This window comes from Pelodiscus sinensis, chromosome 2, assembly GCF_049634645.1.
Source record: "Pelodiscus sinensis isolate JC-2024 chromosome 2, ASM4963464v1, whole genome shotgun sequence".
NCBI lineage: Eukaryota > Metazoa > Chordata > Testudines > Trionychidae > Pelodiscus > Pelodiscus sinensis.
In genome coordinates, this window is record NC_134712.1 from 39,788,162 (window position 1) to 39,808,367 (window position 20,206).

The 20,206-nt window shown below is 42.2% G+C and overlaps 1 protein-coding gene and 1 long non-coding RNA gene across 8 annotated transcripts in view; one reads left to right on the plus strand and one right to left on the minus strand.

Annotated features, from left to right (window-relative positions):
* NDUFAF6 (NADH:ubiquinone oxidoreductase complex assembly factor 6) overlaps nt 1-20,206 on the minus strand; it is a 36,638-nt gene that overhangs the window by 11,658 nt on the left and 4,774 nt on the right. For all 7 annotated transcript variants that reach the window (XR_012901308.1, XM_075920345.1, XM_075920346.1 and 4 more), the window contains exons 3-7: nt 18,967-19,089; nt 12,526-12,582; nt 8,508-8,610; nt 6,065-6,198; nt 2,352-2,453 (exon numbers count right to left, since the gene is read on the minus strand). Coding sequence is in view for 6 of the 7 variants with exons in the window: in XM_075920345.1 (XP_075776460.1) it covers nt 2,352-2,453; nt 6,065-6,198; nt 8,508-8,610; nt 12,526-12,582; nt 18,967-19,089 (519 nt within the window). In the remaining variant the exon portion in view is untranslated. The remainder of the gene's footprint in view (nt 1-2,351; nt 2,454-6,064; nt 6,199-8,507; nt 8,611-12,525; nt 12,583-18,966; nt 19,090-20,206) is intronic.
* Nucleotides 1,900-15,948, plus strand: LOC142826992 (uncharacterized). The gene is made up of 2 exons (XR_012901312.1): nt 1,900-2,225; nt 15,738-15,948. It is a non-coding gene; the product is annotated as an uncharacterized LOC142826992 (long non-coding RNA).

Genomic DNA, 20,206 nt, shown 5'->3' on the forward strand with positions numbered 1-20,206 from the left:
CATAATCCCAATGGCAGCTGAAAGACTGTGCTTGGGGTAGTGTGAAGCTTTCCCCTTCCTCTGGGTGCAGGGAAGCAGATGGAGCAGCCAATCATTCTGAGCCCTGGGGCTGCTCCCTCCTTGAGGATCCAGTAGGTCAGCTTCAGGCCAGATCAAAAGATTTGTTGTGCTGGATCTTGCGCGCCCCTGCTCTAGTGTCTGGTCCAGATAAAGAACAACATACTATTACTACCAGTTACTATTAGTTCCAATGGTCTGAACCCTGCTGCTGCTGATGGTTCCACGTTGTAGAATTTTTGGGAGGGCGAGGAGAGGGAAATCGGCAGGATTTTAAATTAGGAAATTATGTGCAAAAAATCCTAAGAAGAATGTTAAGGTTACAAAGTCAAGCACTCAAAAGTTAGGAAATGCCTACACAACCTCAATTTGATCCCCTTGTGTATTTGGATTATGATCAGAGTCTAATTACATGATCACATATTGTTTTCTCTTATAGGATCACTGCTTTTATTCATCACTTATGATGCAGAAGTTGGAAAATATGTAGTGAAAGAGGCAAGTGACTAGAGGAAGAGAAAGGATGGTCTCATGCTTAAGAAAGTAGAATGCCACTGTGAAAAACTGGATTCTATCCCCACCTCTGATGCAGAGTTCTTGACACTGGGCAAGTTACTTAAACCAAATTTTTCACAAATAATTGCACTGTCTTCTTTTTCAGAGTGCCCAATGAGACACAGGGAGATTTGTTGAATAAAAATTCCCATGAGGGAGTTAATAATTTTGTAGTTATGGTAATATAAAAGATCTGGTAGCACACAGAATAAAAAAAAATTAAAGACCCATTCATTAAATGAGGCAGGAATGCTCTACGGGAAAAAAAGAATGTCATCATGCATAATAATGTAATTAAAGAATATCATAATGCATAAGCACAACAGGGCTGAACTAAGGTTGCACAAGCAAGCTTAATTCTGGCATTTAACTTCTGAGTGCTTGTCTTTGCACCTTAATGTACACCTTTAAGGAATTTTTTTAAATTCAATTAATTAATTAAATATTTGTATACACACAGAGATTGTTGTAATATCTGGTTAAAATATTTCTTGTAATCCATACTTTCTGGAGGAATGTGCAAGTGCTTATGTAATATATAACAACATGCTTTTAAAAGCATAGTCCATATATTTTATTTTCAATGTTTATAAGCAGTAGAAAGGAAAAGAATAGGTCTCAGCATGTCTTCTTAAATTAGAATCCACTAATTGATCTGTGTGAGTAACAAACTTTGATAAAAACCATTTCACAAATACAGTTATCCCAACAGTTTGGCTGACTGGCAAAAACAAAACCAGAGAAATATTTCTTGTTCAGCTCACTATGCTTATAGCAAGTAGTTTCCCGGGGGGGGCAAAGGGGGGAATTTGGCACTTAAAAGGCAAATCTGAATGCCTGATAACTATTGCTCCTGTGTCCAAAATACACAAAATAACTCATGCACACAGTCTATGGCTATGACTTTGGAGTCTGATCTGTGCAGGTACTTCCTTGTGACCATGTGAATCTTACATCTCATAATGACATATAGTAGAACCTCAGAGTTACAAATATGAAAGTTGCAAACTGACCAGTCAACCATGTAACCTGTTTGAAACTGCAGGTGCACAATCAGAAGCAGCAGAGAGAGAAAAATGCAAACAACAATATAATACTGTATTAAATGTAAACTACTAAAAAAGAAAGTTTAAAAAAAAGATTTTTACAAGATAAGAAAACGGTTTCTGTGCTTGTTTCCTTTAAATTTAGATGGTTAAAAGCAGCATTTTTCTTCTGCATAGTAACATTTTAAAGCTATATTAATATTCAGTTATAAACTTATAAAAGAACAATGAAAACATTTTACTCAAGAGTTAAACAACCTCCATTTAAAAGATGTTTGTAACTGAGGTTATACTGAATGTGCGCAAACACTTTGTATCAGTAGTTATATACACATACAGCTGTAAATCTACAAATTTCTGCAAGTATGTTACAATGAAGAGACTCTCATTCAAAAATTATTTTGTTGTTTTAGAGTAAGTTTTTTGTGGTATTTATTCTCCAACTCCATGGGCCAGTTAGTTTAACACTACAAGGATGCACTCTTCAAATAATCGCCATCAGCACCTTCCTGGTTGCTTTCAGCATAGGCGTTCAGGACTGAAGAAACTTGGAGACTGAACATGAAGGTAAAGTGTTTTTAAAATATTTGACATCATAAAAAAGGTGCACAGCTAGACACACCACCCAAGACCACATTCTGACAACACTTAACATTAATATTAATTATATGCTATAAACAAAAGGGAACTCACATGTTCTAGATGAATGTGCGCCTGGCTGGCAATGTTGTAAATTACATCTCTCACATTTTTCTCTTGATTGGCTCTTATGAAATCTTCTTGTGAAACTCCATGCTGAGAATGAAGAGCGAAAAAAACCCCAAAAAACAAAAACAAAACATGCATTTCTGCTTAATAATAGAGTAGGAAAGCCAGAAGCCTGCCTGGCAACCAGACTACAAGAAAAAACCTGAAAATTGTTTATTCGTGGTTTTAAAGTAATCAGCATGAACAAACCTTAGTGAACAAAAAGACAGGAAAGAGTAATTACTCAAGTCTTTGCATAAACTGATTCTCTGAATACTTTGTAGAAACTCAGGAAACTGAGCTAGAAATTAAATTCTGGAAACTTGAAATCAACTTACTGCATGTCAAGTTTAAAAAAACCAACCAACCAGCCAACTGAGGCTAGGCAAGGTAAAGGAAAAAGTTAAGGACTAACCAGAAAAATAGCTGTTTAGCCCATGAAGAAAGTTATTGTTACTAGGCTGGTCTATACTACAAAATATTGCAATGTTTGAACCCTTACAGAGAACTGAATGAGGTTACACAATGGTGACCATGACGCTCTGGCTAATTCAAACTAAGACAAGTTTTGTTCAGCAGCATGTCAGCTAACTTACTTATTCACAAGGATAATGGAACATGGTAAAAGTTTACAGTGAAGACAATGCCACACAGAGGACACAGGTTCAAGAGCAATCTGGCAACTGACTAGCTGCCCTGTTATTTTTTGCTTCTACAACACTCTCAGTCTGGGCAGGAGGAAAGTTACCTTTGCACCCATCTCCTAAACCCATCAATGACTGAAGAGTTTCATAGTCATATGCTTGGTTCTTATGGCAGGGGCAAGCCCAATTCTGGGGTGGAGAGGAGTGGGAGTTCATGGGTGTGAGAGATTAAATCATACTGAAACAAAGGTGTAAAAGTTGGAAGGGCCTCCAATCTAACCAGCCCCATTTTGAGTTACTGTTTGAGATGGATGCATCAGCCATTTTATGCTTCTGTGCCATTCACATAGCACTGACCTAGCTGGAAAGCAAAGCCAAAGCTTACCGAATATGGAGCTCTTCATTATTCTACACAAAACAAACAAAACTTGCAAATCAAGGATACTGAACGATATTCATCAAAGACTAGGACATGTGCCTTAAACTTTGCCATAATCAGCTCAATTTATATAAGAACAATGAGAATGTCATAATTTGAACATAAGAATGGCCATACTGGGTCAGACCAAAGGTTCATCCCACCCAGTATCCTGTCTGCTGACAATGGCCACTGCCAGATGCCCCAGAGGGTGTGAACCGAACAGGTAATGATCAAGCGATCTCTCTCCTGCCATCCGTCTCCACCCTCTGACAAACAGAGGCTAGGGACACCATTCCTTACCCATCCTGGCTAATAGCCATTAATGGACTTAACCTCCATGAAAATGCAAACTGAGAAATTATGAAATAAATATCCAGTGTTATGCCTACAAATTTAGCCATTTGAACATTAATGGGAAACTTGTGTTTTAATCCTTGTGTCACTTACAATTATCTATTAGTGTATGAGCACAGCGCATCAGAGAGAAGGCTGGGGAGCTCATTCTAAAACAAAAGGCAGTGGTTGTGTAAGGCTTCCCCTGCAGCCCGCAGACCACCTCTGCCTCCACATGCCTCTTGTGGCACCAGAGCTCTGTACTTCCTACTCCTCCTCCTCCCTCCCAGCATTTTTGAGAATCATCTGATTCACGCTCTTCTCTACTCCTTCCCCTCCCCTCCAGGGCTGGAAGTCCACAAATCAGGGAGGGGAAGGAGTTGGGATGGAGCATGAATCAGGCAGTTTGTGGTACTCTGAAAGTGCTGGGAGGGAGAAGGAGAAGGAGAAGTAGGAAGTGAGGAGCTCTGGTGCCCCAGTACACAAGAGGCATGTGGGGGAAGTGAACAAACAGGAGGTCCGCGGGGCTACAGGTGGAACTCCAATGGGCCGTGGGCTGCTGTTACCCACACTCCCTAACATGGACGTAAGGGCTATTGAATTCCAGTATCAGTTTGGTGGATTTTTTTCAAATTGTCCAACTAGACCCCATGTGCTACAGCAATGAGTGAGAAAATACTTGTACAGGCAGTCCCCGAGTTACGTACAAGATAGGGACTGTAGGTTTGTTCTTAAGTTGAATTTGTATGTAAGTCAGAACTGGTACATATTGTAGGGGAAACTCTAGCCAAACATTTCTCCAGAGCTCAGTTTTATTCTCCCACACCTCACTTCCCTCAGTCCTTTATTCTCAAGCTGAGGTGTCTGCTGAGAAAAACCACTCCGCATCTCCCTGGTCTGCTGGGGAGGGGGGGGTGCTAGCTTCGCTTCTCCCTGGTCTGCTGGGGGGAAGCAGCTAGTGCTGGGTTGCCTCACCCCGTTTGTAAGTAGGGATCCGATATAAGTCGGATCCATGTAACCCGGGGACTGCCTGTAGTTACTTTTTCTGTTCAATTCAGTAGTAAGAATATGAGCACAGCGCAGCAGAGAGAAGGCTGGGGAGCTCATTCTAAAACAAAAGGAACAAAACTAGAGAAATTAGGGCTGCAAGAAGACAATTGATTCCAATGCCATTTCTGCACCTGAAGAAAGAAAAATCCTAAAATGCTACTGGATTTAATAAAAAAATTGCAGTGAGTTAGCACTAAATAAATCAACCAATCACTCTAATCCAGTAGTCTCTACCCTTTTTAAGCACAAGATCACTTTTTGAATTTAAGTGCAACCCAGGATCTACCTCAGACCCAAATACTCTTGCTCCACCTCCTTTGTGCCTCTTCTCTGAGGTCCTGCCCCTGCTCACTCCATCCTCCCCCCCTTTCACCAGGCAGGGTTAGAGGGTTGGGGCACAGGCTCTTATCTTGGGCTAAGGGATATGGTGTGTGAGATGGACTCTGAGCTAAGCCTAGGGCAGGGATTTGGGCTAGACTGGGAGGGGTTCAGGATATAGGCTCTGTAAGAGAGTTTGGATCCAGGGGGCTCAGGATTATGACAGGAGCTTGGGGGTGTAGACGGAGGTTCATGACTGGGGCAGGGGCTCGGAGGTGGCTCCTGGGTGGCAGTGCAGTGGGCTGAGGCAGGCTCACCCCTGCTCTGGCCCTGCATCACTCTCAAAAGCAACCAGCAAACTCCCTCCATTCCAAGCCCTGTTGTTCCCCTCCCTCCACCCCTGTTTTGTGAAGTTAGAATATAGGGTTGGAGAAGAAGGGACACCCTGACATCAGCGCCCCTTCCTCTCCCTTCCCTGCTCTGAACAGCAAGCAGGAAACTCCCGGGGGGCAGGAGGGAGGCAGCTCAAGGCAAAGGTCAGGAGATGCATAGCAGTGGGAGAAGAGGCAACTGAAGTGCTGTGCTTGGTAGCCTCTTGGCCAAACCAGTCAGGATCACCTGTCAGAGGCTCCAAGATCTACCAGTAGATCCCGATCTACTGGGTGGTGACCACTGTTCTATTCTTACCTCCTAAAAGAAGCAAAGCAACAAGATCAAGATAAGCCCTATCTCTGCAGGAGCATGCTGGGGGATACTGAGAGCCACAGGAAGTGAACGTTCTCCTACTAAAAGCAACTCGGATCTTTGGCACTTATTTTCTAGTGTAATGGTATATATCTAAAGCAGAGAGATGTAGTTAAGAGATATATTGTTTGCTCCCAGTCTAAACTTACCAATATACAAATGTCCATAGGAAGAAAGACCTTTTGTCTTTTACTATGATAGAGAGTTGCTCTTAAACAGGTGACAATGCCTTGTGCTTTCCCAATGTGACTGGCTGCATGATCTGCATGGATATCCCGTATACCTGTATTTGTAGAAATGAAGGTTATAAACCACATAACCAGTAATAGAGCAGCCCGAGTGTAACATATTAACAAGTCTCATGGGCAGAAACTTCTTGTTTCAGGACATAAAAGTAACTGGGGAAGAAGGGCAAAGCAATTGATCATGTCAAACTGGGAGGAATTGATTGCAAATCTGTAGGTGAAAGGCAGTTTGAGTGAAAGCAAGCATGACATGACAGAGTTCATGAATCCAAGGAAAAAAAGGAGCAAGAACAAAACTAAGATGGTAAACATTTTGCAGGACAGGATTAGAATTCAAAGTAACCTTGACAAATTGAATAATTGGTCTAAAAATCAACAAGACAATCGTTAGGTATAAAATACTACACTTAGAAAGCAAAAAAAAAAAATCAAATACACAGCTAAAAAATGGGGAATAACTAGTGATGCAGCAGTACTGCTGAAAAGGATCTGAGAGTTACTGTGGATTTCAAATTGAATATGATATATTAACAAGAGTGTTGTAAGATACAGGAACAATTGTTCTGCTCTATGAACTAGTGAGGCCTCAGCTAGAGTTCTAGGCACTACATTTTAAGAAAGAAAGGACAAATCGGAGAGACTCCAGAGGACAGCAGCAAAAATGATACAAGGTTTAGAAAACCTGATGTCTGGAGAAAGGTTAAAAAAATGGTATGTTTAGTCCTGAGAAAGGATGACTGGGAGATGGGTCCTTATAACAGTTTTCAAATATGTTAAGAGACTTAGAAAGAAGAATGATCAATTGTTCTCCATGTCCACTGAAAGCAGGACAGGTAATGAGCTTTAATTTGAAGCAAGGAAGATTTAGGTTATAGAGCCGTTGGTTAAATTGAGGTTTCTCAAAAGCTTTAAGTTTTACTGTTCAGAGAAAACAAAAACTTTTAGCATAGTTAATTTGGCATTTATTCTCTTCAGTTATGTCTATATTTATATTGCCAATCCTCCTCACTGGATGTTTAGTCAAAATGTCCTTTTATTTTGCGTTCCATTCGTCTCTTGATCTGATTGGTGTTCTTAGCTACTATGTCACTGCAAAATTATATTTAGTTCACTAATGTAACTTGTCTAAATTAGCTATGCCTATATTTTCTGAAGCTGCAGTGTCTTCTCTGAGCACATTTTCAATATTATTCTTTAATATTTATATTATAGAATCTGGGCTTGGACTGGGGTAATATAGCGCAAAGAGATATGGCTGAGGTTTTTACTTTTTTTTTTTTTTTGGTTAAGACTAGTAGTCGAGTCACTACTCAACTAGTTGCTCCCTCTCCCCCCCCCCCCCCCGAACCCATTGCTGCCTCTGTATCAGAGCCAGCAAGGGGGGCAGGAGGGTAGCAGGAGCTGGTGCTGGGGGGAGCCAGCTTAAAAGCCAGTTTCCCCCAGCACCATCTCTGTGGGTGGAGGGGAAGGGAAGGCAGAGGTGCAGTGGGGAAACAGCGCGAGCAGGGACTGAAGCAGTCCCTGCTCGTGCCAGGTCCTGACTGCTGTGCCTCTGCTTTTGAAATGTAGCAAGAGCCCCGCGGGACTCTTGCTACATTTAAAAGGCAGAGGTGCAGCCAGAATAGCGAGCACCCCGCTCTCCCCGTATCAACTAATCAAGCAGTCAATGGAAATTCCATTGACTACTCGATTAGCTGGTTAATCAAAATTTTGACATCTCTAGTTAAGACCATCTAAACCATCAGAGCTGGTGAGCAGAAAAGTGAATTCTGAGATAGACATGGTAGCTATAAAAGTCTCCAGAGTTGGTTCTATCAAATCAAAAGATGGAAGTCAGTCCATCAAAGAGATTTCCTTCAAAACATGGAGGCGGATTATTACTACCAATATTAGAAGTACACAGTGACAGTTGAGTGCTCAAGAACCATGTGGTTAGTTCTCATCCAAAATATAGACAGAGTTAGACATTGTCCCTACACTCTTCACTCCTTTTCCCTTTCTAAATAAATAGGTCTAATAGTCAATGACTGATAGGCTAGACAACTGGCCTATTCTCAGGGTCTGATAGTTTGGTTTTTTTACTTAGCATATGATACATTTTTAAGAGAGTTACATATGGCTATGGCATTTGCAATAGGTTCAGTTTTGTAGATTTAAGGTTGGATTTTCAGAAGTGCTGAGCGTTCTTTTCCCATTAAAGTCAATGGCCACTTTACTTCTGACTTTAATGGAAGCCGAACTGGCTCAATGATCAGGACTTTTGAAAATCCTTCTAATAAATATAGTACCAGTAATAGATGTATTGATAAATTCTCCATACAAATCTTAATGAAGGAAAAGCACATACCCAGCATTTCCAAGGTGAGATACAAGAGAGCACTATGAGTGTTCTCAGCATATGTTTCAAGTTCTTCCATGTTGCGATATGCTCTGTCATCCAAATTTTTCTCCTGTAGTTTGGGAACAGAACATGAATAGGTATGAATCTGTATTCCAACATGAACAAAGGATTTTTGTAAAAACTGATAATTATAAGCAGATCTACTTAATTCTTCATTAGGTATAGTGGAAAAAAGTAACATATTAGAGGATGGAGAAGAATTGCACGTATGTAGTTACACACATTTATGATTATAACCATATACACATTAAGGAACACATTTAAAAACATCTCCAGCAACACAAAATACTACGTATGTGAAAGAGCAACCAACTAAAGTTGTTGAAAGAACCACAACTACTGTGGATTTAAGTTCTCTCTTGTAGTGTTGCACTAACATTAAATCCATTGGGGCTTGTTTACACTGGAAGTGCTTTGCCCACACAGCAACACAGATGACATCCCCTACGACAGGTACAGTATATACACCAACAGGAGCTTTTTGCTGACAATAACACTGCCACTTTCCCAAATGACATCAGCTATGCTTGAGAGATAAGATGTGAGAGACAGCATCGTTTACTGGACCAACTTCTGTGTTTAAAAGAGAAACGACAAGCTTTTGAGCTTATACAAGCTCTCATATCCTGGGGCTGACATGTCTATGCTAACACTGAACATTAACTATGCTGATGGAGACACACTGTCTGCATATATGCACTGTACTGGAGATTTCGCTGGCATAACTATGTCCTCTAGGAGGTGTGGTCTTTTCACATCTGACCAATATATCTCTGACAAAAAAAACTTTGTAGTACAGACCTGGCCTATAGTAAAGGTGGGCAGTAATTTTTAATGGGGGGCACTCCAATAATCTGGTAAGTGGTCAAGGGCCGCATTCTTCTATGACATTAATGAAGGACATGCAGAGTCTGGGATGGAGGTTGGGTGCAGAAGGGTGCTTGAGATTGGAGTGTAGGAGGGGGTGTGGGGTCTAGGAGGGAGTTTGAGTGAAGGAGTGGGTTGTGGCAAGCACTTGGGGTACCACAGGGGGTAAAGTGTCCAGGAGGGGGTGCAGGATCTGAGACCACACATGGGTGTAGGAGAGGGTTCTGACCTGGAGGAGGGGGTAGGATTTGGGAGGGGGTTGTGGCCCAGGGGAAGGTGCAGGGGTTTGAGTGGTGACCTAGAGCAGGAGGGGGTTGTGATCTAGGGTAGGGAATTGGGATAAAGGAGGGGGTGCAGAGTATGGGATGGGGTACGGGTGTAGCAGCAGGGATGCAGAGGGTTTGAGTTGTGACCTGGGCAGGGACGCAGGAGGGTGTGCAGAGAATTTGGTTTGTGACCTAGGCCAGGGAATTGGGGTACAGGAGGGGGAGTGCCAGGTGCAGGCTCTGGCCAGGAGGAACTTACCTTAGGTAGCCTCCGGCCAGCAACCCAACAAGACCCTCAGGCAGGGAGCCTGCCTGAGACTCCCACTGGATCATGGGATGGTGGCAGGCTGGATCTGGTGGTTTGCAAGGCCAGATCCATCCTGCGGGCCTTATTTTGCCCAGCCTTGCCTCAGAGTCTTCATGCCATGCTACTGCAGACTCTCACTCTTGGTTCTGATGAAGGGTCTGTACAGTGTTTACATCAGTAACTGCCAATTCTATTTTATCATCAGCGAATGAGGCTTATATCTCAGTGAAAAAAAATTACAGATATCAGAATATATTTCTCAGCAGCAGTGATGGGCAACCTGCAGCCCAGGGTTCTAAGTATGGCCATAAGACATTTTGTTTACTGCTGCTCACATGCAGGGTTGAAAAATTCTACTGGTTTCCATCCAGGTTGTTTTTTTCCTACAGATATTAACAAAATGACACACATGTAAAGCCAGGGCACATGATGTGAGGTATGTGCTGTCTGCACACAACATTTACTGAGAGAGCCATGCCCTCCCTCTGTATCTAATCAAAGTACTGCTATGGTTCAATTGGCACATCCTGCAAACTCTAGATATGCAAGTGCAGTTAGCAAAACTACCTTATCCTGGGAAACGGTCTTGGTCATGACAATCTTGCAGCCCACTGACATGAAGGAAAACTGCTCATGCATCCTACTCACTAACCTAGATGCCCATCGCGGCTCTAGAGTGTGCTTGTTAAAAACACGTCTAAACTACTGAGTGTATCTGGCTGTCTCATGCAAATGCTGTCAGAAATATAACACTCACTCATTATGACAGGAAGACTTGTCTTGTTAACACACACAGGCCTGGGAGTCAAGAGACCTCAGTGTTCTCTGAAACAGACTCCTTGTGTGTGCTTGGGTGAGTCACTGGACTTCCAAGTTCCTTAATTTCAGCGTAGAGTGTGGATATTAATATGTATCTATTTCACACTGAAGTGATGATGTTAAAATAATTAGTGTTTAAAAAGTGTTTTTATAGGAAATATGATCCAAGGGTTAGGGCACTAGCAGAGGATTTGAGACCCAGATTCAATAGCCTGCTTCACCACAGGCTTCCCATGTGACTTTCAATAAGTCCCTTAACTTTTCCCATGCCTCAGTTCCCCATCTGTACAATGGAGAAATGAGCACTTCCCTACCTCATACGGGTTTTGTGAGGATAATATGTTAGAGAGTGTGAGGCATTCAGACAACTAAAGTAATCAGGACACTATAAATAAGTACCTTAGTGAGATCTTTGTAAGGAAGGATACATAAAAGAGCATGTTATCATAACCCATCTTGATATGAGATTTTAAGCTTATAACTCATTTTGATAAGAGGCAATATAGAAATATTTTACAGTAATTTCTAAAAGCCAAACAGTGTCACAGAATGCTGTCAGGAGACTGAAGTGATATGAGTGGATGAGAATAGGATAGCATGAAAAGGCATCTTGAGAAAGTATTTCACTAGGACTTATAAATTGCAGAGCACAGAATCTTTTAGAAATGAGAATCAAATAGAAGCCAATAGTGTGTAAGAGCAAATCATTTCTGATCTTGGAGTGAAACTAATCTCAGTGCTGAGGGCGAGCCCAAGGCCTAAGCACAACATAAGACCATAGATCTCTAGACTCTCCAGTCAGCAGTGAGGCAGATTCACAAGGTGGTATTGGGAAGCTTATACTGATAGGCTACATCTACACTGGCCCCTTCTTTGGAAGGGGCCTGCTAATTTTGAAAGTGGGAATAGGGAAATCCGCGGGGGAATTAAATATCCCCCGCAGGATTTAAATAAACATGTCCGCCGCTTTTTTCCGGCTTGGGGAAAAGCCGGAAAAAAGCGTCTAGACTGGCCCAATCCTCCGGAATAAAGCCCTATTCCGGAGGATCTCTTATTCCTACTTTGCTATCCTATTCTCAAACCTGTAACCTACTTTGAAGTAGGAATAAGAGATCCTCCGGAATAGGGCTTTATTCCGGAGGATCGGGCCAGTCTAGATGCTTTTTTCCGGCTTTTCCCCAAGCCGGAAAAAAGCGGCGGACATGTTTATTTAAATCCCGTGGGGGATATTTAAATCCCCCGCGGATTTCCCTATTCCCACTTTCAAAATTAGCATGCCCCTTCCGAAGAAGGGGCCAGTGTAGACGTAACCATATTGTGTACATGAAGACATTAAGTTTCAGAGTCAGATTCCATGAACACTACTGTTTTTTAAAGCGAAAAATGAAATTAAGAGCTGAAATAGGTATAGGACCAGGACCCAGTGTGAGCCAGGCTGCTGGCCAGCCTACTAAAAAATTTAATGGCAGGGAGAGGGGGAGAGGGAAATGTGTGTAGTCAATAGCGTTAATTTATAAGCTTTTGTTTATCGATTAATCGACTACACTATTAGATCCCTAGTATATAGGGCACTCCTATCCAAAGAAGAGAATACAACTATACAGAAACAGAAAAGATTAACTCGTTAGATTAACTCGTTTTGGTTAGGTACACATGATTCAAAAAGTCAATATGGATGCATAAAACAGATTAAAAAATTACTTACTCTTTCATCAATAATCTTCAGAAGCCACCTTTTAGTCAAGTTATGTCTCTTGATAGCCTGGAAATTAACAAAGAAAATCTGTTACAGTTTAGAAAAAAAAAGGAAAATTATTGAAAGCAAAGTATGATAAATACTGTCTTTTTAAAAATGATATTTTTGTTACTAAAAGTAAGATTTGACTTGATTAGTATCAGGAAGAATAAAATGTATGCAATACAAATTAAGTACAAAACTTTTCAACTGATGTCTTTACTGCTGCTGCAGAAGAAACAGAATCATGAATCTCAAGCCTACAGGTAGAGAAGGGGAATTTTTTTAAATTTAAAATTACATTTTAAAGGAAATATTTTTAAGTCTATACATTTATTTTGTTACTAAGTCATTCTATTACAATTTCCCACAAAATATTTGCAGATCACATTGTTCACTTCCCAAAAGAACATTTGATTTCCTACTAAGATAAGCAATGAAGAGAGTAAAAGATTTCCCTAATGGCTTATAAGGAGAATAATAATTAGCATGAGTGTATATGATATGTCATCAGATACTGTTTATACATAATATGCCAATATAGATGAGTATTATATATAAAATTATAATTATTCAGTGTGCTGTTGAAAACTAATAATCTTCTACCATCTTATCAGCATCTCATCTCTGCCAAATTCTTGCCGTCCTTCCATAGCAGCTTCACTCTATTCTGGTTTTCCCAATCTTATTATTTACAATAATGATCTCAAAATCACCTTCAGTTTTTCAGCCAGGTTGTACTGTTATGTACAATGAGTCTGACATGATCAGCTGTTTATGACAGAATCAAGGCTTTCTGTAGATCATTATCTGCTTCTTTGCATCCATTTTTAAACCCTAAATAACTGTTTTGCAGATTTTTTTTAAATGTTGCAAAGGTACATCTTTCTGATGATTTCAGTGAACTTTAGTTTAGACCCTAGATGCCCGCCCACCCACACCCCATGCCCTCCAGTGGCTGGAAGTAGCTTGTTCCTTCCTGCCAACAGACTGTCAAAAGGTGGCTAACACCTCCAGGCTGCTGCTGAACAGACATAACCCAATTGCCTCATGCCCCTGGCTACAGCATGGCAGGAAGGGGTTAAGTGCAAGGAAGCTGATTGCAGGGCTTCAGCAAAACTGGCCAGAGATGCAGCTCTGCAGAGGAGGGTGCTTGTTAGATGGAACAGCCCTATGCTCTCTGTAGGAGGACCTAGTGGGCAAATAGTGTGCTAAGCCCCTTGCCAGAGCAGGGGGATGCTGTTACCGAGCTTGCAGGTTTGGGCTGTGAACAGGTCTGGAACTCACTCCCTCTGCCACTCCAGAGCTTTGCTGAGAGGTGGAGAGGTTTCCTTGTGCCAGCACTGTGTGGGGCTTTGGTTCTTCTTGTCCAGCACCTGTGGCTAGAGAATCTTGGGCTTTCCCTGAGCACTGGCCCAGGCAGAAGCAGTGGGGAAAGGAAGGAGCCTGCTAGCCAGCCTGTTGGGGAGCTGAGCATTCCAACCAGGAGCTGGTCCTCTGCACAGTGCTGGGAGCAGGATGAGGCCTGCCGGGAGGGATACAAAGGAGCAGCTGGACTGGGGAATCAAAGGAGTAAAGCAGGGAAAGGACAGCAAGAAGGGACGCACATTAAGGGCTGATGGGTGTGCACCAAAGGCAACCTGTAACCAGCTGCTGCCTAGCACTTCCCCGCAATCACCAGCCAGCTCACTCACAGCCAGTGCCAGTTGGAAACAGGATGGGGAACAGGACCCTACTGACGGAGAGCCATCTAACACAGGGGCTTCTCCGATGGACCAGCACAGGGAGCAGCCAGCCCCATGCACTTCATCTTTATCCCACCACCAGCCCTGCACACCCACCCCCATCATTGACCACTGCCCCACCACTACCACTGGTGGGTGGGTAGCAAGCAGAGATCTGACCAGCAGCAGGACCTATCCAGAGTGATGTGGTGGGTGCAGAGAGGACAGACAGAAAACACAGAATAATTTACCCATTTAAGAAAAATTTAGGACACCCTCAGGAGGGCTTACATATGGGACTATCCTTTTAAAAGGAAACATCTGGTCACTCAAGAAGCAGCAAGTGAAATTTTATTAAATTACAGATACTCAGGCCCAAAATGTCAAAAATAACTTCTGATTTTGGGTGCATAACTTCAGACATACAAGCCCTGGCTGAAGCTCTGAACACTCAAACTCCCACCAAAGTGAGTTTAGAACTAGGCTCTTATTGATTCAATTCATGTCCACGATGGGAGTTTTTTAAAACGCAGCCCACAGATACACTGTAATTTCATATATGCAGCGCATAGATTCAAATGTCTCAGGGGCACGGTGGTGGGGGGTGGGGGGGTTAGCATAGCTGCCTTCCAAGCAGTCAGTCAGTCTGGGTTCATTTCCCAGCCAATGCAGACTCTGGCTCAGCTCTTCCCTTTCTTATGTCTACTTGCTGATGTGAATATCCATGGAGAGAAATCAGTATCTGCTAATCCACAAGGCTCTAATCCCAGGAGACTGCAGCCGGAAGAGGAGCATGGTGCCGTTGCACATAGGAGCCAGCACTCTGTGCCGGAAGCTCCTCCCAGCCACGCAGCTATACTTCCCTCACTACTACTGCCAACAGGGCTGTACAACCCCAGGTAGGAAACACAGCTTGGGGTATGTCTAAACATGTTCTTGTGGGAGTGGCAGCACAATGTGCCTCTCCTTTGGCCGGAGCATCTCCAAGGAATACAGCCCTGCAAAACAACAGATAGCAGTTTTTATCCACAAGTTTATGTATTCAAGCAGGGCGCTACATATACAATTTGATAAGTTTCCTGATAAAATACAAAACATGTTCAAATACTGGAGTTTTCAAGCATGGGTGTTTAGGCTTTAAATATCAATGGAGCTGCAAGTGTTCAGTGCCTCTGAAAGTCAGGCTCACTAAACTTTGGGCACCAAGTTTGAAAGTGTGTCAAATTACATGTAAAATATTTGGGAAGATGTATGTAGTATACACCAAACTGATGACTGATGTTTAAAACTGCAATTGTTCCCCATGCAAACCTAGTAATGAAAATATGTATGCAATGTGTCTGATAGAAGAAAGGTTAACCATGAAACAATATGAATTGAGCTACGAGAGGGGTCTGCAGGTTATTTTTTTCAAACATTTTGCACAGGAATTTTTTATAACAACCTGTCATTTATTAGGCAGCTACTTTCTGCAAAGACCAAAATAACCATACTAGAGGTTTCTGGGTGCATCCAGTGGCACAGGAAATATAATCACGACTCCAGGAACCAATATGAGTGTATGAAGACAAGGTAATCCAAGGAAACTGGTAGTTTGCCTCTGTGTTCTCTTCATTCACCCAAGCTAATGGAGTACCCAATAAATGCCTGTGAACTATTTTTCACCAGATCATTTGGCAACTGACTCTTTTTTGAAGTGCCTGACAGAGAAGCCAGATATGAGAGCAACCCTTGTTGCAGAAATTAGGGATGTGAAGCTTTTGCTTATCAGAGAGTCAACAGACTAGTCACTAACCCAATCCTTGCTGCCTCTATCAGAAAGAGACGGGGAGGGGCAGGAAGGAAGCACTGCATGGAGCCTAGGATCATCGTGGGGAGTCCCCAGCTGACCCTGGGCTCCATGCGGCGTTGCCACTTTGAAATGCCGCAGGAGCATGGGGCCAGCAAGGGACTGCTTGAGTCCCCCACTGGCCCTGTGCTCCCGGCAGCGCTTCCGCCTTTGAAGTGTAGCAACAGGCCTGTTGCTTCATTTCAAAGGTGGAAGTGCCCTTATCGACTAATGGAATAGTCAATGCAAACGGCATCAATTATTCAATTAGCAAAATAAGTGAGATGTAACATCCCTAGCAGGAATGGCTCTATTCCCTCTCCAACTACGGGACTGTTTTGCTCTCGGGAAAGTGGGTATATGACCAACAAGTTCTCTCAAAATCTGGCATTTTATCCAGATGTCCATCCACTCAAAGTTTGCTACACCTATACTTTGTGAAGAAAGGATTGTTTTTCATATAGGCAGGCCCCAATGAGGAGAGCTGGGAAGAACATTTGTAGATATAACCCAAGCCAGGGATCTTTGCAAAGAAAAAGGTAACTAAGAACCAAATCCATTCTTCTAATCCCAGAAAGGTGGGAGAACAGAGACATGCTTGAATGTGGGCACTCTGCCATGTACTGAGTCACAGAGACAGAAAGTGAATTAAAAGCATAAAGTTGCAAAAATAAGATTATCAATCTCAAATTTTGCCTTTTGCAGCAAAACATCTAGTGTGTCCTATTGGGGCTCTGAATCCAATAATCTGTAACTAAAATCCAGAATATTTGCCATCTTTTATTTATAATTATATTAGTGCTCTACTGTGGCTAAAGAAAACAATTTTCAGCTGGTGATATCTAGGAGATTCAACACTATTCCTAGACGAAACTCAAGTAGATGGAGTTTATTTTATTTCTTGGCAATACTTGTGTTCTCTTTCTTCAGCAGATTCTTGTTTAAATCCAATTATAATTGGAAAAGGGTTGTTGACAGAAACAGGCACTGATTTGTGCTTGGCTTCACACCTAAAGGACGAAGAGAATCCCAGGTGCATCTACCAACCCAGAAGTGCCAGCATCAAAAAAGGAGATGGTAAAGGGCTGTGAGCCCTGACCTCAGATCAAACACAGACAGTTAGCAGATGGGGCTTCATGATGTCCTCAAGTGAACCCTCATCATACACAAACTGCAATACAGTAATCCATCATTATAGGGGGGTTCCCTATTTGTTCTGCATTTTCAACAGAGAGGCAGATGGCTCCTTATTTAGAGAGTCTAAGATGTCAGTTTGTGGTCCTAAAGCAATGACCTACCCCAGCTGGAAATCATAACTATAAAGCAACATATTGGGGTATACTTATTCCCATGTTAAGTACAGGCAAGCATCAGTCAAATGGTGCAGTGGGGTCCTAACTACAGTGAACAGGTTCAGTCAGCTGTCATTTTGTCTTCAACCATGGTCAGTGGAGATGCCAAATTGTAGGTAGGCTTGAGTTTTTGGTTCTGGAGTTTCCATGAACTTACACAGATGTGAACTGAAGCAAGTATTTCAAAAGTTGGTAGGTATGTAAAATCCATGTAACTCAGCATCCAAATTAGCACTTGCATTTTATTCAAGGTTTTTTTTAAAATGACAATCTGTCAGCTATATAGTTTTCTAGGAAGTCTGAGTGCAATGGGATAAAACTATGTACATTATTTGGTAACTTTTAGGGTTTAGACCTCCTATAGTGTATCTTTGTTTGGTTTGCTTCCTAGCTTTAGTCTCAGATCAAACTAATTTCTGACTTTTTTCACTTTTTAAACCTTTGGAAAAAGACTAGCAGAGGCTCAAGAAAGTTTACATAATTCTTTAATTGATACCTATTTACAATCCTCACTCTTAATTTTGCCACTTCACTGGGTTAGAAGGCAAGTTCTCTGATTAACAGAGATTTGACTACTTGCTACACTCTTCTGGTACCTTCTCCCTAGATATCAGCATCATCACTGTCCATCTCTCCCTTTTTTGCTTCTAGGAAATAACACATATCATACATTACCTGTATAACACAAAATATTGTTAGCATGCAGTACAGTATATGCAAAACAACAAAACAGTTTCCCTGGGTAAAAGAATAAACATAAGTAAACTAGAAGATTTGCCCAGTATTGCGTGGGTCCTTAACTCAATTAACTTTTGTTTTTTAGAAAATAAATTGAAAATATACATGCTTCATTTAAATCATTGTTCGGGAAGGGAAGGGAGCTGAGGATGAGGGTTTCAATATACAGGCTGCCTTGGGAAGAGAGGACTACCTCAGCCCTCTCCCACCATAGTAGTTTGGGGCCAGGTGAGAAGCATCTCTCCATGGTTGCTATAGCTCCAGCAGGCACAGCCAGGGAAGGGAGCATGTCGCCTGGCTGGGGCAGGTCCAGATTTGTCTGCCCCTGCACTCTCAGCTACAGTGAGGAATGCAGCAAACTGTGCACTTTCCCCTTACTCCCTGATGAAGGGGAATAACCAGCAAGGTCCCCATACAAATCAAGAGGGTGAGGGAGCTTCAGCCCCCCTGCCCTCTCTAAAGGATATCTGGGGGATGGGAGGCTTGGGGCTAGGGCAGTCCCAGACTGGGACAGGGAAGGGGGGCATGCCCCCAGCCAGCCCCCTTCACCTGCTTGATGAGTCTGTTTTCTGCATGGTTTTCTGAAAAGCAATCCTTTCCAGGCACATCCTATTTTCCTGGCACAAGCAAATCCTTACCTTGCTTTAAGTTATGATAAGAGGAAGCTTTTTCCCCCGAATTTGGTGATCCCCTACTATTTAGAAGGAGTTGAAGACAGAGATACACACTCTCCAATATATAGTAGATTTTAAGACAGGAGAGATTTTACCTTCCACAATTCTATAGCAACTGGCTGATGTGGTGGGTTATCACAGTACATATCTTCCACAGCTTTCCTCCAAAACTGCATTCGCATCAAACCTATGGTCTTCTGTGTTATGGAGTCTTTAATCTGGAAAGAATACATTGAAGAGTTAAATTTACAGTCTCCTGAAAATATTTAGCTTAAGATACCCAAGAAGCATAGCATCTTTACTGAATGATCTGCATGATCACATCCCATCTGTAGATATCTTTTCACAAACAAGGCTATCTATACTATTGGCTAAATTGGCACTGCTACAATCAATGCAGCGATATTGATTTGGTGAATCTGGTGAAGATATACTAAGTGTCAGTGTCATGAACAGGGAGAGTGCTGAGCAGCACCCGGTGACTAAAGGGTTAACTCAGGTACTTAGCAAAGGTGTCGGCCAGGGGGCAGGGAGAACCAATCGAGAAATAGAGGGTTGAAATTTGAAATGGATCTAGGTTCCCTGCCTACTTTCTTTGTGCAGAGTTAAACCAGGAGTTGAAACACAGAATGATTTAAACCTAGGCAGGACTACCATCCCCACACCCCCCCAATGGAATTCATGGCATGGGAGTGGACTGAACAATCAGAAAATTAGAAGTGAGTACCAGGAAAATGTGAGTCCAATCGTGTTCAGGGTATTTTTTCTTTATTTTGTGGTTTGGTTTGAACTGCTCTGTGTGAATCTATGCCTCCCCTTCATATTTACTACCATCTGAGCATTGTGCTGAGACTTTTCTGTTTTTTAATTTGTTTTCCTTGGTTGCTCTGTAACATCTAGCAACCAAGTATGCTTTATCAAGTTTATCTTTTGTTTTGTAATAAAAATCACTTCTTTTAAGGTGATGATTTGATTCTTGTGTCCTGGAAGGTCTGTCTGTGTATCTGCATGCCTCAGTCTGAGGGGTCAGCCATCAGAGACTGCAGCTTGTTTTTCCTCTTTTCTTTTTCAAGCTCTTTTGGGGTAAAAGAGCTTGGGGTCCCCCTGGAGGTGATATCAAGTATTCACCTCTGTTTTTAGGGCTCAAAAAGCCCATTGATACTGCACTATGAAGACACCTGGTAAGTCAACCTAAGCAACATTGATTCCAGCTATGATATTCACATAGCTGAATATATCAGAGTAGCATAACTTTGTTTGATTTGCCTCCATAGTGAAGACAAGCTCTAAATCAATGGCAAAGTGCTCGCCCATCGATGCCCATATGCTACCTCC